At 63.2% G+C, this 23,993-nt stretch overlaps 1 protein-coding gene and 1 long non-coding RNA gene across 6 annotated transcripts; one reads left to right on the top strand and one right to left on the bottom strand.

The window, feature by feature from the left end:
* Positions 1-14,045: 14,045 nt before the first annotated feature.
* On the bottom strand, positions 14,046-23,219 carry IRX4 (iroquois homeobox 4). 5 transcript variants are annotated; one of them, XM_060009697.1, is made up of 6 exons: positions 22,856-23,219; positions 18,548-18,692; positions 17,808-18,059; positions 16,691-16,803; positions 15,841-16,169; positions 14,046-15,431 (listed from the first exon to the last, which is right to left on the bottom strand). In XM_060009697.1, the coding sequence occupies exons 2-6, from the start codon at positions 18,590-18,592 to the stop codon at positions 14,602-14,604; spliced, it is 1,569 nt and encodes a 522-aa protein (XP_059865680.1). In that variant the 5' UTR covers positions 18,593-18,692; positions 22,856-23,219; the 3' UTR covers positions 14,046-14,601. The 5 variants fall into 5 exon arrangements, with proteins under 5 accessions (XP_059865680.1, XP_059865678.1, XP_059865679.1 ...); XM_060009695.1 differs by lacking the exon at positions 22,856-23,219 and adding an exon at positions 22,651-22,764; XM_060009696.1 differs by lacking the exon at positions 22,856-23,219 and adding an exon at positions 21,057-21,190.
* Positions 19,687-20,475, top strand: LOC138414046 (uncharacterized). The gene is made up of 2 exons (XR_011246436.1): positions 19,687-19,802; positions 20,177-20,475. It is a non-coding gene; the product is annotated as an uncharacterized lncRNA (long non-coding RNA).
* Positions 23,220-23,993: the final 774 nt, after the last annotated feature.

The following is a 23,993-nucleotide window of genomic DNA, read 5'->3' as shown; positions in this document are numbered from 1 at the left end:
CCGTCACAGAGAAGTAATTGCAAAGATGTGCGTAAAAAACAATTGGAAAAACTTTGCCCAGATTCTGCTCCGAGTGAGGGCATCACACATGATTTTTATTTTCTTAGACTCCCTCGTGTTTTCCCAGCTTTCGGCAGAGGTGTCCATAGTAACGGTCAGAAGAACGCTGTGAGACGGGGAGGGATTGCCATCGCCCGTGATCGCCACGTGGCCTCAGAGCTTTTCCTGCCGGACATTCATCACTGGCCCAGCCGCGCAGACCCTGCCCCTCAGCCAGAAACTGGGAGGGACATGGGAGGGGGGGTGGTGAGGGGCCGGGGTCCGGAGGGGGTGTGATTTATGCCCTAGTTCTTTCCGACACGAGTAATGGTGAGATCATGTGGGCGAGGTCAACGGACAATTTCACTTCTGCAGGGTGACCTGGGGCCATCTGTCCTTGGAGGAGTTGATGAGCTGTCAGTGCAGGCAGGGGTGCGGGTGCGGGTGCAGCCAGCGGCGGGCGGGTCGCGGTACTGACGGCAGCGCAACCCCCCTCCTGCCCCCCAGCTGGGCATCTCACAGGCTGGTTCCAGGCTCTGCCTGGAGGTCCAGGGTGCGAGGCCCAGCGGTGGGGAACTGCCTGGGAGGAAGGGGCCACCTTTTGTCCCCGTGGGACACCGATGCAATCGCATCCCCGCCCCCCCTTCCCCGCCCCGAAGCTGTCTCTCTCGGGACCTTCATTCCAAAGTCGCTTCTTTCATTCAGAGCTGTTTGCTTCTCCGAGATTTCCTTTGATCTTGGTGAATGCCACCCTGAGCCCTCTGACCTGCGACCTCTACTTTGCTCTAGGTGGGAGAGTGAGGTGTCCAGGAAGAGAGGCTGCAGGGACCACTAACCCTGGCTGAGGGGCTCCCGAGGACCCCGTCTCACGCGCCCTGTCACAGGAGCCCTCATCCCGTCCCCGCCGTGAATCGAGAAGTCTCGTGACGGCTGCCCCGTCCTCCAGGGTCTCTCTCCTAACCACACGGTCCCAGTGTCCCCAGGGGACGCAGAGGCTCACCCGCACCCCAGGCTTGGTTTCCACTGAAATGTGGGAGTGGGTGCGTGCACCCGGCCCCCGGGACAGACCCTCACCCTGTGTGTCCAGGACCCTGCGTCCCTGGCGGGGCAGCGCCCTCACGAGATGGCCCCGAGGGACCTGAGCCGAGGGACGGACGTGCCGAGGCCCGCCTCCTCTAGTCTGGGGGCCTCGACCGCAGACACAGGGGTGCGCTCTGGCTGGGGGCCTGCGTGCGTCCAGGGGGCTTGTGTCCAGGCAGCGGGCGGCTGACTCTCAGCCTGGACTAATTTAGGAGGAAGATTCACTGCCGGTCCCCCCACCCCTTAACGTTTGGGTCAGAAACTCAGGGAAGGCACCAACCGGTGTACCCCCACCTTGGCACCTGGGGGTTAGGTCCCCGCTAGTTCTAAGCTGTGTAGCAGTGGGGGCTCACAGCAGCACTGTCTCTCCTCACATACTTGCAGCGTATTTATTTCATCCATAGTAGTTTGTGCCTCTTAATCTCCCCATCCCATCCCCTCCCCCTTCCCTCTCCCCATTGCTCACCACTCGTCTGCTCCCTGTATCTGTGAGTGTGTTTCTCTTTTGTTTTCTCCTTGTTCTTCTCCTGTATTTCTCTCCCGTTCTCGTCCGCACGGTGCCCTGGTGTTGTTTCATTTACATGAATGTCAGCGAAGAGGGATCAGGAGAGTGAGATGGACCTGGTGATGCCGCTTCCTGCTAAGCGCACAAGTTCAGGTCTACTCCAGGGTCGCAGGAAAGTCAGAGCCTCAGAAGCAGAGTTCCACAGGTTCTACCATCCACACGGCCCCTCTATTAGGCTCCTGGGGCGACTGCAACAGAGGGCCGCAAACTGGGGCGCTTAAAACAACAGACGTTTATCGTGCCCAGTCCTGGAGGCTGGGATCCGAGACTGCTGGCGGGGCTGTCCCCTCTAAGGCCTCTTTCCTGGTGTGTGGACGGCTGTCTTCTCCCCGTGTCCTCACCTCCTCTGCTTATAGAGATCCAGCCGCCTTTGACTAGGCCCCCCCAGTGACCTCATTTTAAGTTGATTCCCTCTTTAAAGACCCGTCTCCAAACAGGCCACCCCCTTATTGGAGTATCAGGCTGCTGTGACTTTAACCACAGGACAGGGGAGTCCGAAATGCCTGGAGAACTCCTGACTCGGGCTTTGTCGTCTCTGCCCCCTCGTGTGCGGGGCCCACATCCCTTGAGGCCTAGTGAACGAGGACCCCAGCGCACTGGGGGCCATCGCAGGTGGACCAGGCTATAACCGGGCTGGAGAGCTGCAGTGGCCCCCAGTGACACGCAGGCTTTACGGCAGAGCTGCTGTCTCCAGGGGAACACGTGTGGGTGGGCTTTACCAACTGGTAGAGAGAGAACTGTGCTCCCAGGTCTCAGCTACATTTGAGGAACGGGGGATGCGTTGATTTTTTTTCCACTGAAGAAGCTGCCTCTGGATGGCCAGCTGCAGTTGGGGTCACGGGCCTCCTGGGTTCGGACAATCCCCTGTCCTCCTCCCAGGCCACGGGGGCGGTGGCTGGGTGTTCGGTGGTGATCGCCGCCCGCATCTCTCAACATCTTGGTGGTGGCTGGTCTTGGCAGGTCCTCCAACTGCAGGACGACATTGGAAGACCTCGGGTTACATTTTGGTGGGAAAAAGCCGCTCCCCGTCTCCCCCTTGGCCGTTCTGACCTCCTCAGCCCTCGCTGGGGACTCTGCAATGTCTGCATTCTGCAGCCCAGAGGGTGACTGCATGGCGGGTTCAGGGGTGAGCAGGCCAGAGTGAGAAGCCTGGCTGCGGCCCACACGCCACGCACCTGCCCCTGGAGCCCTGGATGCGGCCACTGTGCCTCCTGGGCTCCCAGGAACTAGTGTCGGTTCTGACCAACCATCTAGAAATCACCAGGAGGCCCGGGTGTGTCCTCCCTGGTAATGGGCCCTGGAGGATCCCTTGTGGGAAGGCTAGGAGGGAGACTTGCTGTAGAAATTTCTGGTAGTGTCCACTCTGGGGGACCCAGTCTCCCCTCTGTGTAATGGGCTCTGGGCCCCTGAACTGACTCAAGTGGGTGCTGGTCAGGGGGCTGAGATTCAAGTGCAGCCTCGACGATCAGACCTGCAGGTTGTTTTGTGTTGTTTTTGCGTCTGTCCCTTTCATTACACAAATCAAGTAAGATTTGAGCTGGTGTGTATTTGAGTCCTAAGAAGGCCAAGATTCACAGGCAGCGTCAAGGATCTTCGTGGCCCAGGCTGTGTTCGGGCAGCCCTGCTACGTCCACCCCATTTCTCGTGGCCGAGACCTGCCCTTGGCCCCGCCTACTCTGGGACCCGCTCCCCGTCGGATGGGGCCCGGCTGGTGGCAGCATCTCTCACGGTCACTGGCGGCCTGCGGAGAGCAGCTGTGGCAGGGGCGTGGACAACGGGGGTTCTCTCTCCGTCCATGACTCTTCACAGCCTCATGGAAGGACGCTTTCTGGACGGAGCGAAACCGGCAGTGGGTGAAGCGATCATTCACTATACATCCACCCCTGCCGCATCCTTATATCCCTAAGCATTGGGGTCCTTTCCTGCCCGTGCTCTGATGTCGTTTCATGCCAGCAGCCATCCAGGCCGTGTTGCCACCAGCCGGTTACAACTCGGAGTCGCTGTCCGCTGCTCAAACCGATGCTAAGAGGCCAGGATACAGCATCAGGCAGCCACACCCGTAAACGTGCCCTGAACCACCGCTGCACGCCTTCCAGCCTGGCCTGGCGCCCTCAGGATCCCGCCCCGCACGTTCCCGGGCTTCGGGCAGTGATTGCAGTCTCGCGGTTCTCCCGGGTGCACATCCATCCTCCGGGGGCAAGTTTGCACCTGACCCGGGGCCCTCCTGGGATGTGAGCTTGTTTCTGGGTTTCACCACGATGGGAGGTGAGAGGGACACAGGTTCTTTCAGGGAAGGAGAGGGTGGACGGCGGATGATGGGGAGAAATGCCCAGCATGTAGGAGGATTCAGTCTCATCCTGATGGCTTCTGCCCTCCTGGCTCCTCCCAATACCGGGCCTTCCACGTCAGGGGCCCCGCAGGGCTGGGAGTCCAGCTGCATCGGGAGCTGGCTGGCCTGCACCAGGCGCAGCCCGTGACTCTGGTTTCCAGGAATTGTGACCTTTTGCTTACTGGCGATAAGGGCTTCTTTCAGGCCGACACAGACGCTCTCGGGCCTTTACGAGCTCCAGGATGGGACTGTGGCGCCGGGGGCCGTTGGAGCCCGGTGCCTGTGCCCTGGAGAGCGCAGCAGCCCCTGGTCATCGGAGCCTCCCTGTGAACAGGCTCCCGATGACCACAGGTGATAGCGAGCGCTTACTCTGTTACCCTGAGCAAAACCGACCAGCGCTTCGCCTCCCACGGCAGTGGGGGTCGTTAATGCCTTTCGATCTCAGCAGGTCGGGAAGCTCACTAGACTTCTGTCCTGGAGCTTCTGTCCCTGGATGAGCCACTGTGATGGTCATTACGTGGATCTGGGGCATAAAGGAGGAATTCATGCTTTCTAGAAGGTGGGAGATGCTGGGAGCGGTGGGGGGGGTCTTCTGTCGGCCCCGGACACTGCAGACCTCCCCTCCGTGGCCCAGTCCTGACTTGTTGGGTGTCACAGCCTGCTGTCCCTCCCTCCCCTGGCCTCTGGAAATCGAGGCTTTCTTCCTTCCTTTCTGCTTTCCCACCCTCTCAGGAACACGGTCACCTGGACCCTTCAGGGGCTGGTGGGCGCAAACGGCAGCACATCGTCCAGCCTGGGTTCGGGGGCGCAGGCGCCTGGGCTCCCCAAGTATGAGGCCACTCCCCCTCCCCTCCTGTTTCCCCGGAGACGTGCTCACAGTAGACCCTCTGGGTCTAATGGGCCCTGCCTGCAGTTTGCATGAAGCAGCGTGCAGACAAGGACGTGTCCCAAAGCTCCAACACCCTGACGAGGCCTGACGCCCAGCCTGGCCTCACGTGCCGGGCGAGGTGACAGCCCCTCCGCCGCGCAAAGGCTGGGGCTCCGTGACCCTGAGCGGTGGTGACTCTGGGGCTGCACAGGTCGCCGCAGCCTGGTGGCCCCTGGTTCCCGCCCTATACACCCACCTAGTTGAGATCCCAGGAGGGTGGCACGCCGTGCTGTGAACTGCTGGTGTCACTTTACAGGGAGCACGTGGGTTACGTCCAGTGTCAGAGCAGCCTTGACAAGGAGACGGCCCCTGAAGCTGAGGGGTTTATGCCCAGGCCCAGGGGCCACGCTGACAATAGGTCCGGGGTGACTACCGCAGGCTCCTCTCCACGTCTCTGCTACGGTCGCTTCTTGTTTCCTGGATGGAGTGAGAAATCAGGCAAGTGTGCAAAATAAAAGCAGAAATATACTGTCTAAGAGCAAAGCTGTGACGAAACAGCTGAAACTTGTTTTACCACAACCATCTAGAAAATGCCCATAAGACCACCTCTCCCTTCTCGACATTTACCCCCACACTTAAATGATGTGTTGCTTTTATACATAAGTATCTGTTTATTGATTTGTATCTCACACCCCTTCACAAAGGATGTAATCTCAGGATCCTGCAGTTTCACTGCCCAACAAGGCCCCCACCCTCTGGGTTCAAGAACCGGCCACAGGGGTTCCTAGTGGGGTCGGGTGCAGGGCGGCGCCTGGCATGAACCTCCGTGCTGGTAAAAGATGGACGAGGATGCAGTGAAGGTGCAGACTAACCCCCCTTTCTGTGGTTCAGGTTTCGGTAAATCAAAAGCTAGTTTAGGGGCTTCCCTGGTGGCGCAGTGGTTGAGAGTCTGCCTGCCGATGCAGGCGACGTGGGTTCGTGCCCTGGTCCGGGAAGATTCCACATGCCGCGGAGCGGCTGGGCCCGTGAGCCATGGCCGCTGAGCCTGCGCGTCTGGAGTCTGTGCTACTCAACGGGAGAGGCCACAACAGTGAGAGAGGCCCGTGTACCACACACACACACACACACACACACACACACAGCTATTTTAAATGCAAGGACAGCATTTTCAGATGAGCTCAGTGGCAGGTAAGGATGCATCTGGAACAAGAGGATCTACCTCTTTCTCCGTTTCCCGATCTCAGAGATTTTTATATTTCCTTAAGTAGGTATGTCTGTATCAAAGATATTCGAAGGAAGGACGTTACACTCATTGAGGGAAGAAAATGTTCAATGTCAAGGATAATAACTTATTCTGTACTTGACACCGGAGGAGTGAAATGAATGGGCTCTGATCTCCAGAAGCGGGTGAAGGAAAGCAAAATGACAACATGGCTCGTGCGGTTAGAGAGAAGGTAGGGGCTCTTTGGAACGGATGGTGATGAGTCAGACAGCCGCACACACACACCCCACCGCTTCCGGCACCCCTGCAGCGCCCCTTGCTGGTGAAGATAGCCCCCAGTCTCTGTCCTCCATAGGCGGTGGGTGCAGGAACCATGATAAGGGGAAGGACCGCGCTCCAGGGAGGCGGCCTCCTCCGTCCCCTCTCACCAGGCCGTCGAGGAATGCAGAACCGGCGGGGGAACCCCAGGCTCTGGGCGCCCCCGCTGTCCGCGCACAGCCCCGCCTGGATGGTGGCCTGGTGCTGCGGTCCCCCGTCCCCTCGGATCAGCCTGGGGGTCCCCCTCGGTGGGAAATCCTAAGCTAGATTACTGCTGAAAAGACAGAAAACAGGAGTGTGAGCACTTGACTCCCTCTCCGCCCCGAGCCGGCGGAGTGAGGTCTGCGGGCGGGAGAGGAGACACCCCTGAGGCCAGAGGGGAAGGAGGCAGTGCCAGGGCCCCGGGGGGAGCTTTCCTGGGTCCTGTGGGCCGGCCGGAGGGGCGCAGTGCGGCTCTGTCCTCCCCTGGGACCCAGCCAGGGCAGAGCCTGCACCCAGGACCTGGCGGGGCCCCTCACCCCAGCAGCCAGGGATGGACTCGCACGTCTAACCGAGCACACGACCAGTTCTCACTACACGAGTGCCAGGTAGGCAGGCCAGGGTGGCCCCTAAATTTGGAGGCTCTCCCGGTCCTCAGAGACTGCCTCCCCCTTCAGGGCCACATGTTCACCAAGATGGGGTCACCTCAGAGGCACCCGGAAACTTCATCTCAGCCTCCTGGACAGACAGGAGTGTCCAGCAGAGGCCCACACACTGATGCAAGCAGAGGTGAACCCACTGCCCCTTCAATGGACTCTGAGGGCCCAGAGGGGGGCCCATGACAACGTGTGTGCGTCTGTGCCGACTGCCCACCCCAGCAGGGTCTTTCCCCAGCGCAGCACAGCCTCTGCGCAGAGACGCCGTGAGCCACCTTCACGGACGCGGGGCTCCACCTACTTGCCCGACATAAACGATGCTCCTGTCCCAGGCCAGGGCTGTGGCGAAGCTGGAGCTGGTGTTCAGGCTGATGGCCTTGAACTGGGGCTACTGTTCCAAGAAGCCAGAGTTTCCATCATCAAATTCATTAATTAGGTCCCATTGGCGTCTGCCGGTGAATGGCAGTCCCCTGTGCGATGGGTGAGGCCCCGTGAACACACTGCTGGTCTCCAGGGGCAGGAAGGGCAGCAGGGGGGCCGGCATCCAGCCTCTTGACAGAAGCATGCCCTCTGATTCCGGGTTGGGGTCTGGGGCTTGCACTAGAACTCTTAGGCAGGAGTGCGGCAGTGGGGGTCCCGGGGCCGGGTGGGGCCTGGAGGGCATTGCTCCCACCCCAGGAGTGCGTGTCCAGGGCATGGCCACCCGGGGCCAGGAAGGCTGTGTGGGTGGGGCCCCTGGCTGGCTGGAGGACCGTGCTGAGCCCCTTGCGGATGGGCTGTGGCCCCTCGCCCATGTCCCACGGCACTGGCCGAGGATAACTGCCTCCTTTTCCTTCCCCCCTAGCTTGACTACCCGACCCTGCTCAGAGAGTGGACACTTCTCCAGCTGTGCAACCCCAGGGCGCCTGTGACAGTACCGGACTGCACAGGCCTGTCCTCCGTCCTCCCCCAGACAACGCCCTCTTTAGGTCAGCGGTGCCCAGGTCCCGTCCAGGCCATCTCTGAGCCCCCCCGAGGCCCCGTGCCCCTTCTGCCCCATCTGTCCTGCCGTGAGGGAGCCGCTGCCTGTGCCCCAGGGCCTGCTTCACAGGCCGCACCAGCCTGTGACCGTGGGAGCCTCTCACCTCGCATGTGCCTGTGTGCCCGTGGGGGCGAGTGCATGTACTATACGTGATCGTGTGTGCACGCGTGGACTTGTGTGCGCGCACGTGTGAAGTAGCGGTCACTTCCTCCAGGGCTACCCCTCCCACCAGCCCATCGTAGTGGCCCAGAGCTTCCCCGAAGCTGCTGCTTTGTCCAGCCACAGCTCCTCAGCTAGAGGCGCCGGGACCCTTCCGTCCTGCCCTCCAGTCACTCTGCGCCCCTCCCCACATGCCGCATGCGACTGGGGCCCACAGCCCACGGGCACTCCAGGTGCACAGCCTCCCCTGAGCCCCAAGCGAGCTCCGTCCTCCCCGGCCAGCCTAAGAGGAGGGAGAGCTGTGCCTGTAGCGCCAAGTGTTCGCGTTCGCCCGTGGTTCCGTTTGTCTATTTCAAGAAATGCTCCTCATCTTCCTGGTTTATATGCGAGTCTTCCCGACACAGGAGTCCTCCCTGCTGTGTCCTCTTAGGACCCTAAGAGACGTAAAATTGTCACACAGAAACCATGTTTCCTTCTGTCCTGCGCTTTGCTCCCTCTGCCTGCCTTCTCGTGGGCTGCTAGACATTTCCCTTCAATCCTTGGCCACCCCAAGCCGGGAGCCTCACAGATCCGCGTGAGCAGCCCCTACCTGCCTACACCAGCCCTGCCCAGGCAACCTGGGGCTCCCAGCCCTGGGATGGGGGCCACAAAGGACTGGACGCGATGACCCTGCTCACTGACCCACCCCAGGCTTTCCCCAACCTGGCCCCTTGATGTCGCTACCCCTGACCCCGCCTGACCCGTGTCCCTGGTTAAAATGAGCACTGCTCCTTCCGGTGCCCTGGCCTCTGGACCAGCCCCTCCCTCAAACTTTGATGCCCCCCACCCCCCCACTTGCTCTCACTAAGCCCCAAGCCCGGGCCAGCGGAGGGTCCCCCAGCTCAGCACAGCCAGGGAAGCAGTAAAGGAGGAACAAGAGAGGGGCGTGTGCCGGACCCTCTGCTCTCCCCCAGCTGCGGCTCTGGTGTCCCCTGAGCCATCTGCTGGCCCCGGGCAGGCAGCCTCAGCCCCTCTGGGGCCTCGCGCGCCCACTGCAAGCCCCAGACCAGTGGGAAATGCGGCTTCGCACAAAAGTGGTGCACACGACTTCATCAGTTTGTCCTTCACTGGTCTGATGAGATAACGAACAGGACGATGACGCATTGAAAACAGCACAAGGACTCAAGAAGCCAAAAGGTATAAGATGCTTCTGATAGCCTGCTGCCCTTCCTGAGGCCCCGTCTCACGCTCCTATTCTGGGACGGCCCCCGGGACGACCACGGCGCTGCAGCAGACACAGAACCGTGACAGGCTGGGAGGCTGCCTCAGCGCCCTGCTCGGGCGAGGGTCCAGGAGGAGCCTGGAAACACCGTCCTCCGTCTAATGCTTGCTCCGGGTGTTCAGAGCCTTCCTACACTGTGGGTTCAGCTCAAGTCACCAAGGCTCTTACCAGGTGGAGCTCCTGCGCCCCGAATTCCACCCTTGCTGTTCAGACGTCGCCAGACCCGGGGTGGGGGGTGTTGAGCCTCCCCTGACCCTGGCTGGTGAGACGGGCCTCCCGCTGCGCTCCTTAAGGTCCTGAGTGGGCTTGGCTGAGGTCCGAGAACCTGCGAAGAGCTGATCCCACCTCAGCAGAAAAGTGTGTGTGTGGGGGGTGGGGGGTGGGGGGGCTACCTGGTCCCTGGATTCAGATGAACCTGACGCCTTCACCCATGAGCCACAGTCATCTTGGCACAAGGCGTTTTTTTCACAAATATCTCTTCAGAAAGTTGATGTTGGAAGGCAGTCCCCTCACCTTCCACTAGGTTTCTTCTTCCCTCTGCCCCCCCACTCCCTGCTGGCCTTCCCCTCCCCTCCCTCCCCTGCATCCCTCCTCCTCCCCTCCCCCTCTGTACCTTCCATCCTCTCCCTCCCCCTTCCCGTCTCTCCCCTTCTCCCCTCTCCCCCTCCTCTCTCCCCTCCCCCTCTCCCCTTCCCCTCTCCCTCCCTCCCCTCCCTCTCCCCCACTCCTCTCCCCCTCCAGGTCTCATCGTTGCTTTCCTTCCTGTAGGGCCTGAGCCCAGGGTCAGGTGCAAAGGTCATGGTTGCTTCCTTCCCTGGGCTTTGCTGCTTTCCCAGGACATGACCCTGGGGAGGGGGCTTTCCTGCTTCTTCAGCTCAGTGGCACCAACGTCACAAGCGCCCTGGCCTGCATCACGGTGAGGGAGAGGTCTGACCCATCTGGGCTCTCTCGAAGAGCTGCATTAGGGACGTGGATCGTGAGTGCGCAGTGCGAGAGTGGGGATCCCTCCGCCATAACCGCACAGGCTCCAAAGACTGCGGGGCTTTGAGGGTCGCCCCCAGCTTCTCCTCTGATATTAATACCCCATCCCCTCCTGGGCTGCCCCTTTGCTTGGAGGCCCATCCACTGTGGGCAAGGTGGACCTGCCAGCGCCTGCAGCCTGGGCCCCGCCCCCCCACTATAGAGGCTGCCCCAGGTGACCAGCAGGCTGCGGGGGGGGCGGGGGTGGTGGAGTCAGGCTCAGTTTCTCTCAATCCGCTATCACCTGCTTTGGGAGGGCTTGCCCTTCTCAGCGCGCGACCGACCGAAGAAGAATCCTTCCGCTGGGAAGGAAAGAGCCTTAGAAGATCTTGCTGCTTCTCCCTCTCCTGTTCTCTTTGGGAGCGAGTGAGACGCGCAGAGAGAGGTAGACAGGCAGAAATGGAGACGGAGGATGGAGAGAGAGACAGAGAGAGATGGCTAGGAGGGAAGAGGGAGAGAGGGGCCCAGGCCGTCTGCAGCGCAGGCAAGCGAGCCCAGCGAAAGTAGGTGGCATAAATCCATGCATAATCTCGGGAGACGACCACTTTAAATCTTAATTGGTTGCCTTTTAAATATCATTTAAGGGCTGGCTTCCCTGCGTCTCTCTCTAGTTAAGAAGGTGTCATGTCAAACTCCATTACCTTTCTGGATGTCTCTCCCTTTAGTTAAAAAAAAAAAAATAAATAAAGGAAAAAAGGAAAGGAAAAGAAGAAAGAAAAAAAAAATGGACTCATCAGTGGCGGTTGGAGGGTCGATAAAGCTTTTAGATTTGGAGACGTTTTCTGGGAGACCATTTCCTGCGGCTAAGAGCTGTTAATGGCGCTTAAGGAATTATCTTAGCCCCGCCGGCAGGAGAGCCGTATATTTCCCGCGCCTGTTCCCCTGTCGGGTCTGGATATGCCGCTGTCAGACTCGCTTAATGAAAAGTAACGCGCCGCTGATTACAGTTTTATTTGGGCTCTATGTAAAGAGCACCGTTAATTTAGCATCCCCTCCTTGGTGTGTGTGAATTTGCCACGCCTGAGTGGCTGAGAGCATCGGTCCCCCGCGCTCCTCTCTGACAGCCTCCCTGGGAGGAAAGTGGGCCCTCACCCCACCGACAGCGACCTTGCCCCCGCAGCGGCCACTCCTAAAATTCATTCCCGCCCCCCACCTCCCTCGCCTTGGGGTTTCCCCCGACCCCTGCTCTGAAGATCAGCCAGAGGGTGGGTAGGAGTTCCCACAGTGACCCTTCCAGAGTGAGCCCCAAAGGTCAGGGGTGTGGGTCGAAGTGACGGTCCCAGCTCTGGGGGCGTCCTTTTGGGCGAGTCGCCCCTGGGATGTGGCTGAATCCCTCCTCTGCACTTGATGTCTTTATTTCACAGTTTTTCAGTTTAATCCAATAAAACCTTTCGGTCAGCCATTTCCACCAAGACTTGGGGGCTCCTGCAGGGTGGGATTCTGCGGGGACAGGAGGGCCTCTGCGCCCTGGCGTTGCCAGGCGCCTGCGTTCCCGAGGGCAACAGGCTAGGGCAGCAGGAGCCGTCTGGCCCGGGGAAGGGGGTATGGGGGGCCGAATCCGGGAAGGGCCCGCTCTGGAAGGATCCGGAGTCAGACGCAGCCTGGCCTGCAGCTCGCGCCCAGCCGCGCGCCCTGCCACCCGGGGCCCGCAGCCCGGGGTTCCTGGGCTTTCTGGCCCCGCAGCCCCTTTCCCGCCTAGCCAAGCCGCCTGCGTCCAAGCCTTGTTTTGCTCAAAATGCCTGGCTTTGTCTAGGGCTGGGGGGCGCAAGGCGGCAGTCCTCCGCACATTAAAATTCCTGGCGTCCCAGCCTCGGCCGCAGCGTCTCCCCCGAGACTCCACTTTCGCTATTACTGTCAAGTACCCTTGACTCTTTATTTTTGCCCTTTTATCTATTACAACTAATTCGAGTTCTTTTGCCCTTTTCAGTCTAAGACGTGGGCTTTCTTCAAAGCCTCCCCCTGCCAGCGAGCTCTCGGAGCGCGGAGCCTTTAGAAATTGAGGGGTTTACTGTCAAAATGAAAATTTCACTTCAAATTATCTTGGTGATGCTTGCTCGCCAGGCCGGGGCCTCCCGCCGCAGCCTTTTGACAGACACATCAGCGGCGAGCTTCCGAATCCCGATAATATCATCCAAGAGAGCGAAAGTCAATACTGTGACAGCGCGCGGGCGGATACAATCCAATTACCGCGCGGCCGGCGGGGCGCAGGGTCCGCGCCCGCTCTCTCCGCTCGAGGACTGGGGTTCGAGGTCCCACCACTCAGAGTCGGGGCCGCCGAGGTCCGGCCATCAGGGGCCCATCGCTCAAGGGTGCCCCTCGCCGTTCCCCTGTCCCAGGTGGTAAAGTCACCCCAACGCCCGGCCCATCGGGCCCGCTTTCCAGCGCTCCGGCCGCCCTGACCTTTCCCAGTGGACCGGGATCCACGGGGCCCCAGTCCAGTACCACCCAGCCCATCGCAAAAGAAAGCCCGGGCCTCCCATGTCCCTCGAAGGCTGCCCGCCGGCCCGCCAGGCGACTCCTGTCTTCAGCTGGCGTCTCTGCGGCTGTCAGTCTGTCCGCGTACGGACCAAAGGCCACCATCTCCTTCTCGCTGCGCTGCACCCTCGGGCCACTCCACCCTTGCAGGCTCCTGCCTGGCGGCCCGTCCTTCCTCCGGGCACCTCGGGTTCTGTGAGGCCCAGTACAGCCTTAAGCAGAGGGCTTGCAGGCTAGCGGACAGCGCTGAGTCCAGTTCACGCTCGCCTGCCGCCCTCGAGGGGCGTTTGCGCGGGCTGGGGGGCCGGGGGCAGAAGCCTGTGGGGGGTCGGGGAACTGCGCAGAATCCACCGTGGGGAGGAAGCCAGCGATTTTCCTCCAGATCAGACCTTCTGGCTGCCAGCGAGCTGGGCTCTGCCGTGGTGGGGGAACCGGGTTTCTGGGCGAAGCCAGGGGTCCGCAGGACCCTACGGGAGGCCGGGGAGGCTCACGTCCTCCCGCACCACCCCTAGGCCCTTCCTTGCAGCCCCGCCTGGGGTCTTCGTCCTGCTAAGCACTTCCCTCTCCCTGAGCCGCACTCACAAGCTGCGAGCATCTCGGCAGGTCCCCGCCCCTCCCCCCCCGGAGGCGGAGTTAGGAGGCCGCAGCGTCAAGGAGGGCACCTCACTCCCGCCCAGGAGAGGCTGAGGGCAGCGACGGCCCCTCATCCCTTCCCCACCAGGGCACAGTTCCAGGGAACTTGGAAGTTTAAAGCTTATTCGTATCTAGCCAAAGAAACTTTTACTTTCTCAAAATTCTGGAGTCTGGCAATGGGAGAGAGTTGAAAAGTTTGGGGTCTCTCATCGCCTTCTATTCGGGAATTCAACAGAATCCTGTAAGTTTACTGTGACCATCTTTTTAAAACAATGGCTTTAAGTCTTGGGCTCTGCAAGCAACTCCAGCGAGGATTCTGCGTCAGCAGCCCTCCCCACTCCTGCCCCCGGGGATGGGCAGCTTTCCTCTTCCAAGTTTCCAAATCCCTAGGTTTCAAATGCGTTCATTTTGCAATGCAAACACCATCACTCGGTTTTATTGGTTTTGTTATATTAGCCTCTGAAGCAGGCAATTATCGGTGTGAACATACATTAAAAAAACGTAATTTTATCGAGTTAAGAGTGTGCAATAGTGTAAACTCGGTGGAAGTGTTGTTGGTGAAAAGTACGCGCGGAGGATGGAATCGGAAGGCCAGCAGGCTGAGGAGTCTTCACAAGGAACGGCGGCAAAGCCTCAACCCAAAGCAGACAAGTACACAGACAGGCCTCGGAACGGAAACGTCTTCTGTGTGTAAACTTTTGCACGTAAACTTTTTGCTTCAGGGTGTTTCCCTGCTGCTCTGACAGCAGCCCTATCCTGCTCGGTCCCCGAGTTTGGCACGGCCGGGCGGACTCCTGTCCGGGCGCTCCGGGGGCTTGTCCGTGGCCCCGGGAGCCCGAGTTCAGATCCTCCCTCCAGGGTGGGTTGGCGACCTGAGCTTTGCCGAGCTCTTGCCTCACTTTGGAAACTCGGTAGAAAAAGAGTTGGAGCCTGCAGCCCGGGCGCCGGCTGCCTCCTCGCCCAGGCAGGCGGCCAGCTAGGCGCAGAAGGGCTTGCCGCCGGCCTTGGGCGTGGCCAGCAGCTCCTTGGCGGCGCCGGAGGCGGGGGCGTCTTGGGGCGCGGCGGGCGGGAAGGAGCGCGCCAGGGGCGTCGTCAGCACGTTGGCGCCCCCCGCCAGCGAGCGGCCCAGCGGCCCCGGGTCCAGGAGGGCGCCCTTGGCGCTGGCCCAGGCCTGGTTCAAAGTGCTGTGCCTGAGGATGGGGTCGTGGAAGACCCCGTCCACCCAGTTTCTGAGACTGGTCACCGGGGAGTCCTGGTGCCTGTCCAGGGCACCGGCGGGAGCCGGGGTCGCAGGCGAGGAGGAGGCGGGCGCCGAGGAGGGGGCCGCAGGGCCAGCGGGGCCACGGCGCTTGAGCATGCACGAGGGAAACTCAGTCTGGCCGAGGGCGGTGGCGGCGGCCGCGGTGGCCGTGTGTGCCAGGGACCAGATGCGCGGCTTGGCCTCGAGGCCCGCCGACGCCCCCGCTGGAGCAAAGCCCAGCTTGGGCTCGCAGGCCTGCGGGCCAACCCCCGCGCCCGCGCCCGCCTGGTGCTCCGGCCGAGCCGCCGTGCTCCGGAGGCAGCTCCGGGCCCTCTCCAGGTCCTGGTCCAGAGTGGCCCCACCCCCGGCGGCCAGGGGCATCCGGAGGGCGCCCGGAGCCTCCTTCCCTGGGGCGCTGGGGCCGTCTGGCACGGCGGGGACTCGATCCAGGCCTCCATCCAGGGGTTGGAAGGGCGGCTTCAGCTCGCACTCCGGGGGCTCCCCCTCCAGGGGGTCGAAGTCCTCCAAGTCGCTGAGCTCCAGATCCTTCTCTTTGTCTGTGAGCTCTGCCAGGAGATAAAGAGTGACCAGTGGAGGGAGACGGGATGGCAGGTTAAGGGAACCCCCTTCCTCACTCCAGGGACCTGGTTACGGGCCCACCCGGGAGCCAGGCAAAGCACCTGCGCCTTATTCTACCTCCCACCTCCTCGGAGGCTCCCAAACGCCTACACGGACCTAGCTGATCTCAGCCTCATATCAAAGGCGGCAGGGGCTAGTGTTTCGAACGGGATTTTGGGTCTCTGAGCGTGCTCCCAGCTCACTGCCACAGGACCCCTCGTGCACAGGGCCTCACACACTCGGGGCCAGGGCATTAATTTGCCGCCTAGGCCCAGGAGTTTGCCCCGTTCCGAAAGGAACCAGCGAGACGCCACAGGGAGGCGACACCCCCGCATCGCCAACCCCCCCCCCACGCACCTGCACCTTTGGTGCTCTTGAGGGGCTGCGCCCTGGCTTCCTCCTCGCCCCCCTCTTCCTCCTCGCCCTCCGCGTAGGGCCGCTTCTCATCCGCACACTTGTTCCTCGGCGGCCACGTCATCTTGTTCTCCTTCTTGAGGCGCCGGCGCGCGTTGGCGAACCAGGTGGAGACCTGCGTGAGGGTCATCTTGGTGATGATGGCCAGCATGATCTTCTCGCCCTTGGTGGGGTAGGGGTTCTTGCGGTGCTCCTGCAGCCAGGCCTTGAGGGTGCTGGTGGTCTCGCGCGTGGCGTTCTTCCGCCGCGTGCCGCTGTCCATGGTCCCGTACCTGGAGACAGGCTGGGCAATGGGGCGCCGGCAGCGGCCCCTGCGTCGCGGGCAGGCGGCCAGCGCCAGGCCCACGCGGCTGCAGTCCCGGTCGTGGAGGTGTGTTTATGGTGGCAAGACCTGGGTTTTACCTAGGCAGGCACTGCCTTTTAATGTTTATATTTGATTAAACTTAGATGGAGCCAGAGAGGTCTCTGTGGGTGGGGGAGGAGCGCGGGCGCGAGGCCCGGCCAGGTCTCCGTCTGTCTACGTACACCTATGTCTCTTTGAGTTCCTTTATCGGGCCCCGGAAACCACACTGCAGACGGCGTGGGGGCGGGGAAGGGGAGATGGGATGCCTTTATACCCTGGCGGCAGCCTGCTAGGAGGCCGGGATGGTCCTAACCCAAGGTCAGCGGGACGTGACCCGAGCAATGCCCCTCCTTCTGCCGCCCAAACTTTCAGTGGGGGCGTGGCGCTGGTAGGGGCGGGGCTTGGTGCTCCGTAGGGGGAGGGGCAGTGAGGAGGGGTGAGATCCCTCACCTGTCGTAGGGGTACTGGCCCAACGCCGGCTCGTAGGGGTAGTAGGCTGTGGCCGCTGCTGGAGCGAGGCCCGCATGCGCAGATCCCGGTGCGTCCTTGGAGTCGAAGCTGTTCTGTAGGAGCCGGTGAGCCTGGGGTCGCAGCTTCCCGGATGCGACCCAGCTCGAGCCCCTCCCCTAGGATCACTGGCTCCTGCCTCACTCTCACAGACCACTGGGCCGCCCCCCATCCTCCCCACCCCCATCTGCATCACCCATTCCCAGACTCTGCCTCGGGCCCAGGCAGCGAAGGAGCCCCAAGACGTGGAGTGAGGAGGAGCAGAGTTGGGGGGTGTTGGGGGAATAAGGGACAGGAGAAGGGGGATGGGGGGAGGATAGGGGGAGGGACGGGGAGGATGGGGGAGGGACGGGGAGGATGGGGGGAGGGAAGGGAGGGATGGGGGAGGATGGGGGAGGGAAGGGGGAGAATGAGGGAGGGAAGGGGAGGATGGGGGAGGGAAGGGGAGGATGGGGGAGGGACGGGGAGGATGGGGGGAGGGAAGGGGGATGGGGGAGGGAAGGGGGATGGGGAGGGAAGGGGGATGGGGAGGGAAGGGGGATGGGGAGGGAAGGGGAGGGTGGGGGAGGGAAGGGGAGGATGGGGGAGGGAAGGGGGAGGATGGGGGAGGGAAGGGGAGGCAAGGAGGTAGGGGGAGAGATGAGGGGGGAGCGACTGGGGGACAGCAGAGGAGGAGGGTGAAGGAGGGAACGGGGGTGGTGACAGGAGGGGAGGAGAGAAGTGAGGGGGAGGGAGGAAGAGGGCGACCGGGAGGAGTGAGGGACAGGGGACCCAGGGGACCCAGCAGGCTGGAGCGAGCTCCGACAGAACCAGACATCTGACCCCAACTTAACAGCAAGCAGAAAACAATAAATACATTAAATACAACGGCCCACCTGCCAGGACACCCCCACCCTGGGGATGATGGGGCTCCGCAGGACCAAGCTAGGCGGCTCAAAGCCGAAGGTGTGCTTCTCCCAACCCCCTTGCCTCCAGAGTGCGGGGAAAGTGAGTCTGGCAGATCGAGGGGTAGGGGCATGCGCGGCAGGGGTTAGCTTTGACAAACACCCCCTCCCCTTACCAGCGAGTAGAAGGCAGACGCCTCAGAACCGTAGGTCACGTAGTTGCCGTAGCCCTGCGAGCCGCCGTAGGGGCCCCCATAGACGCCAAGCGCCGCCGCTGAGTTCAGCTCGTGGCGCGCGGTGGCCAGCAGCCGGCTCTCGTAGACCGGGCAGTAGACGGGCGCCTGGGCTGAGGCAGCCGGCCTGGAGTCGGCCAGCGTGCGGCCACCGGATTCGCAGCACGTGCTCAGGGAGTTGGTGGTCATCAGGAACTGTGGAGAGAGGAGCCGCGAGGAAGGGCGGGGCCCCCGGGCGCGAGGCTGCTGCCCTGGGCCTCAGTCGGCCCCACGTGCAGCCCAGGAGCGCGCACCCCGTGTCCTCGGTGCTCCCGCCATCCACAGCGGGCCGCGCGTTCCTTCCCGTGGCGAGCTTGTGCTCCTGGCCTCCTCCAGCCACATGGGGCCCAGCCCGACCTGGCCCGGAATGTTCACACCCTCCCCGGGGTGGGGGGTGTTGGTTTCCAAGGCCGCAGGGCTCACGCCCTCTTGTACACGTCTATCCTGGGTCGCTGGGCTCCCCGGGGGCGCAGCCTCAGAGCCCAGGAGGGGGTGGAGGACAAACGAAACGGGATATGGGGCCCTGCCGGTCGGATTTCCTCAGCGCCTCTGCCCTCCCCCGGGTCGGGCGCGAGGGGTACGTGTCACAGACCCTGCTCACTGCGAGGCGACAGCGAGTTGCTGGCCTAGCGGGGCCCCCTTACCTGGGGTGCCGAGGAGTAGGGGTACCCAAACTGCGGGTAGGACATGGCGGGCGCGGCCCGGGGTCGACGGGCGGGGCCGGCGGGGTCCTGCGCGAGGGGGACGGCGTGGCGCGGCCACTGCTCCGGGGCCGCCGGCTTCTAGGCGCTGGGCGGGCAAAGCAGAAGAGCGGGTTAATTCAGACACGCACTCCGCAAACTTTTCTAACGGGGTAGGAAAGTGAGCCGCGACGGACGCGGCGATCCTTTTAGCTTCACAGTCCGGAGCCTCCAGGGGTCTCTGGGACCGACCGGCCTCGCAGCGGCGACACAAATACATATTTTGCAAAAAAGGAAAAAAAAAATGAGTCGTGCGAATCCGTCAAGTCAGCGGCGCGCGGCTTTAAGCGGCGGAGGCTCTGACGTCAGCCCCACTCCGCGCAGCCCGGCCGGGCGGCAGACGCGTGGGTCGCTCGGCCGCGCAGCCCCGGGCGGAGGGCGCACGGCTGTAACAAATGAATTTCATCCGCGGAGTCAATAGTGCCCCAAAGAACCGTGTTTCTCCTTAGTCACCGAGGAGGGGAGGCACTTTTAATTAGAAATTAATTAATGAGCAGCTGCTCCTTTCCCACCCCACTGTAATCATTAGTCTCAATTACAAATGAGACATATGAGGGGTCTACGAGGGAGTCTTCACCAGAGATGTAATCAACAGTTAAGATTAGCCGCGCGCTGGCGCAGCCGGCCAGCCGGCCGGCCGGGCCTCTGCTCTCCGCGCGCCCCTCCAGGTGGAAGGAAGGCAGCTCCGCGGGCCGGCGCGCGGCGAAGGAGGGCGGCGCGGGCCCCACTATTGTTTAACCGGGACTCAGCAAAGCCTCCCACCAGTTCGAACCCTACAGCGGGCTGCAATTCCAGAAGCAGCGCGGCTACCAGCGCGTCTGCATCTGGAGGCCAGAATGCCCTCAGTGTGTGGGTCTGGGCCTTCCCCAGAGCCCGCCGCCCCAGGGCTCGGTGGGCCAAGAGGGCTTGCCACTCTCGGCCGCCGTGTTCCCGGGGAACAACCCCCTCCTCGCCCAGCAAGTTCCAGCTCGGCGCACGGGCCCTCCCTTTTCTCCCCCACCCGCTCCCGCGGGCCGCCCTCCCTCAAGCCTCCCCCTGCCCCTCGCGGCTCAACCCGGGACTGCCAGACAGCCCAGCGCGGTCGGACGAGCAGCTTTCCCGACTCGGCTCCGGGGCCCCTCCTGCTGCGCTCGCTCCGCCCGGCGACCTTCGGGCCTAGGTACGGGGGAGGGGCGCCCTTCCCTGCCCAGGGCACAGGGAGCAGTCTGGGGAGCGGTCGAGCGCCCACCCCTGCACTTCCCCAGCCAGTCCCGGCCCTGGGCCCTTGCCCGAGTCCAGAGTGGCGGCCAGCGCACAGGCGGTAAGGGGACGCCCGGGCCACCCGGAACCCCGGCCCGCCTCTTGCGCCGCCACCCTCCGGGGACCGGGCTCGCCCCTGCTTCTCCCGCCCGGCCTGGCCTCCCGCGGTCGCCGGGAGGGAGCCGTGCACGGCGGCGCTGTGCTGACTTGCTGGGAAAGATTCCTGGGTTCAGACCTGTGAATCGCCCCGGGGTCACCCTCTAATTAATGACGACGTTCTCGCCCTCTCCCCAGCTGCAAGCCTGCCTCCCAGAAACGGAATCTGCCCGCTCTGACAGCTCGGTTGAAGGTGATTGATGAGTATCTAGAGACCACAGCGCACATCATATAATATCTGCTGCGTAATTGCTTTAATTTACAGATGAAAGTGCGAGTTCTCCGATCCTGTTGGACCGCAGCCGGCCACGTCCGAGCTGCTCGCAAGGAAAATCATCGGAAATAATGAATAGACGCTCCATGCAAATTATTCAGACAGCTTAGCGTCTGTAGCCGGGAGAGATATATAAAGAACACGAGTCAAATAACATTAATAATTGTTTTGGAGTTCTGTATTGATTTCGTGGCGGCCGTGTTTATTTCTTTCTCACCTGAATTGCTAATATCACCTTCCTGTAAATAATAAGAAACTAGCCACCGGGGCTTCCGGGCAGAAATGAATCTCTCAATCTCTCTCCCTCTTCCTCCTCTGCGCCTCCCCTCCCCCATTCTCCCTCCTCCCATCTCCTTCCAGTTTTCTGGCTTCTGCTGAGGCTTTTACGGAACATCCTCCTACTTTCCATTATTTGTTTACAAACAACTCACTCTCCCCCGGCAATGAGGCCGGGGGCAGGAAGGCGCGGGAGCCCAGGGTAGCTGAGGGCTCAGCAACCTCCACAGGAGGACGGCATTCAGCATCCTTTCCTCACTCCATTCCCGTGGCCGTGGCCCCGGCCCCGGCGATTGTGAGCGCTCAGCGCCGGGGAGGAAGCCACCGCCCAGGTCCCAGCGGCCAGCGCCTCGGGGCTACCGCTCGCCGCGCGTGCCTCGCCCAGGCCTGCATTCCCTTCCGTTTCCGTCCCCGGAGACTCGGGCCGCAGCTCGCGGGGAACAGTACCCCTGAACGCGCCCCATTCACCTGAGTAGACGTGCTCACCCTCGGAGCCGGGTGGGCACAGCCGGTCCGTGGGGGCCTCTCGGGAAGAGGTTTCAGGGGCTGCCGTGACCATCGCTGCTACGTTCTCCGGTTTTCCTTTCCAGCCTTAGTGCGTAAATAGACACTCCCAGTTCCCGCCCGCCCGCCCGTTTCTCGCGGGCCACCTTCTTTCCATGATCTTGAAATCCCGCTCACCGGCGGCGCTTTCTCAGGGCCCTGCACCTTGATCCTCCGCTTCCTGCCCCAGGCCCAGCCCAGGCTGCGTGAGGGGCCGCCCCGCCCCCGTTTGGGGTAGCTTGGGGCTGCCGGAGGAATCGCGCGACCTTGCGGGCCGCTCACGCAGCCCCATGGAGGCCACGTTAGCCCGTCTGTCTCCAGCTGCGGGCACACCCCTGACACCCCGCTGACAACCTGTCTGCCGGAACCCGGGTACTTTCTGGGCCATCTTTGCCCCCTAGGTAATACAGGAATAACGAGCCCGTGCTCTTTCCAGAAAGGCCCAGCCTTGAGCTGAGGAACCCCGGGTTTCCTTCCCAGAGCAGACAGACAGGAGTGTCAGAATCGCAGGCACCATCAGCTACACGTACCTGCATAGACGCGGCTTATACTGAGCCCACGTCCCTCGAGGGACGCCCGGTTCTAAATACACCCGTGGGCACGACCTGCCAGAAACCACGAGGTTCCCCACGGGCAGGGCGGCGGCTAGGATTTGGTCGGGTGCCCCCACTGTCTGCTGAGCTCGAGAGGAGCCCAGGGCGAGGGGGTCTGAGGACGATTAGCCCCAAATGCTAGGGGTCCGCAAGCCCCCCCCTTTTGCCCAAGGATGATGTCGGCCGTCGGAACCACGGAGAGCCTCTGGGTACAGAGGTCGCTTCCAGACCTTCCTCCGCTCCCGGCGGGGCTTCACCCCTGACACCAGCTGAGCCTCCGCGGTTTGGCCGATTCGGCCCCGGGGGCCACCGCGGTCCCCCGCATCGAGAGCCGCGGGGGGCGGGGAGAGGGGCTCTCTCCAGCCCAGAGAAGTTGACCCGAGCCAGAGGGCAGGGGCGGGAGCTCACAGCCCCGGGCAGGGGCCTTCTTATCTAAGGCGCAGGGCCGAGCCCTGGTGGCGCGCGGGCCGCCCACTGCTCGTGGACACCCGTGCGGGGTGTGGGGCTCAGGGCGTTCCAGGTGTCCGTGCGCCGCACTCGCGAACCCCGAGGGTGGCAGGTCGCTCCTTCGCAGGCTCTCCTCTGGGGTCCCCCATGAAGCCAAGGCGCGAGCTGCAGGCGCGCGGGGTGAATCCTCCTCCCGAAACGCCCCGCATTCCGGCCCGCTCCCTCCGGCTCTCCCACCGCGGCCCCGCCGCTGGCACGCAGGGCGCCGCCCGAGCCGGGAAGGAGGGCAGCCGGGTGTCCCAGCGCAGGCGCCCGGCTCGGCGCGGCCTCCGCGCCCCGCGCCGCCCCCCGCCCCCCGTTTTCCGCCACTTGCGGCCGACGCGGCGGCCTCCAGAGACCCCACCAGCGGGCAGCAAACTTTGCGCCCCCAGCGCAGCAGCAATCCTAGCAAAGTTTGCGCGGCTGAGCCCACTCCCTACCTGCGCCGGGGACGCGCCCGCCCGCGCCGCTCGGGCGCCGGGGCCGCGGGGACCAGCGCGCAGCCCGGGACGCACCGGGGAGTCGCCGCCGTCGCCGCCGCCCGCGCCCCTCGGCGGCCGCGCGGAGCCTCCGCCTCCCCCGCAGAGGGGAGGGGTCTCGGAACCCCGGGGCGGGGGCGGGCGCGGGCGCGGGGACATCGCCTACCTGCGGTGGCGCCGGGCCGCTGACGGCCGCCCGCGAGGGCTCTGCGCGGCCGCTCGGCGCGCGCGCTCCGGCGGGGAGCGGGCGACAACTAATGGAGACATCTCCAGGCGGAGCACCTGGCGAGCGAGCGGAGCGCGCCGGCGTCCCCAGGCGCCGCGGTCGTCAGCCGAGCCCGCACCGGCGTGACGTGGGCGAGCGAGCGCGCGGCTCCCACCCGGCCGCCCATTAACGCTTTCCCCCGCGGACGCCGCGCGCTCGCCAACTTTCCCCTCCGCCCGGCCGGCGCGGGGTGCGCGGGGCGCGGGAGCCCGGATGAGGGGCGCCCGGGGGCGGGAGGCGAGGTGGGGGCGGGGACGCCTGGCTCGAGAGGACACCCCAGCCGGAACAGGGTAGCCTCGATTTGGCCAAACGCTCGAGGTGGCCTGGGGCTCCTCAGGAGCCCTCGGGGGCCCTCCCCGCGCCCAGGCTGCGCTGCCTGGGGCCTCCAGAGCCCGGAGCCGCGCCCGGAGACAGCGCCCCCTAGTCCCGCCTCCTTCCGCCTCCTCCCTCCTCAGTCCCTCTTGGCCGCAGTCTCCCGGTGCTGGGGATCCAACTGCGAGCCTGGCCGCTGAAGGCCTGCGAGCTACCCCTCCGAGTAGGCTGGGTTCCTGGCTCCCGGGCCTGCCTCCCTCGCCCTCCCTACGTGCGCCCCTTCACCCCAGTGGAGCCCACTTTTCCCGCTGGGTCCACACTGATTCCCACCTGGGCAGGCTCTCAGGGCAGCAGGCCCTGGGCGGGGCGGGAGCCTCGGTATGGGCACGAGGCTTGGGCAGGTGGAGGTGAGTGTATCAAGGTGACAGAAACTGCTTGGGGACCAGCAAGCTTGTGACCTGCCCAGGACCGGACCACCTGCCAGGGGAGCTTTTTCAGGCCTGTCCAGAGCCCTGCTGGGCTGGGCCTCTGGCCTGGGAACACATGTCCACGAGGACAGCCTGTGTGCTTCTGCAGCCTGCGGCTGGGAGGGAAGGCCCCGTGGTGGGCCCAGGTCTGGGCCTCCCTGACCCCTGACCCTCACTCAGGCAGCTTGGAACCCCTCGCCCTGGTGTCCTCCCCCACCCTCATCATTTCCACTTCAAAGAACCATGAACTTGTTTGTCCT

The sequence above is a fragment of the Delphinus delphis genome, chromosome 3 (assembly GCF_949987515.2).
Source record: "Delphinus delphis chromosome 3, mDelDel1.2, whole genome shotgun sequence".
NCBI lineage: Eukaryota > Metazoa > Chordata > Mammalia > Artiodactyla > Delphinidae > Delphinus > Delphinus delphis.
The sequence above is the reverse complement of the archived record's forward strand: the minus strand, read 5'-3'. Positions and strand labels throughout refer to the sequence as shown.

What these genes read in the sequence shown, in the direction of transcription:
- IRX4 (XM_060009697.1), bottom strand. Translation starts at nt 18,592, where the DNA reads ATGTCCTACCCGCAGTTTGGGTACCCCTACTCCTCGGCACCCCAG. An exon ending in CGTCTGCCTTCTACTCGCTG is followed by an intron (nt 16,804 to 17,807) that starts GTAAGGGGAGGG and finishes CGGCTCCTACAG; the next exon opens with AACAGCTTCGACTCCAAGGA. An exon ending in GGCCAGTACCCCTACGACAG is followed by an intron (nt 16,170 to 16,690) that starts GTGAGGGATCTC and finishes GCCTGTCTCCAG; the next exon opens with GTACGGGACCATGGACAGCG.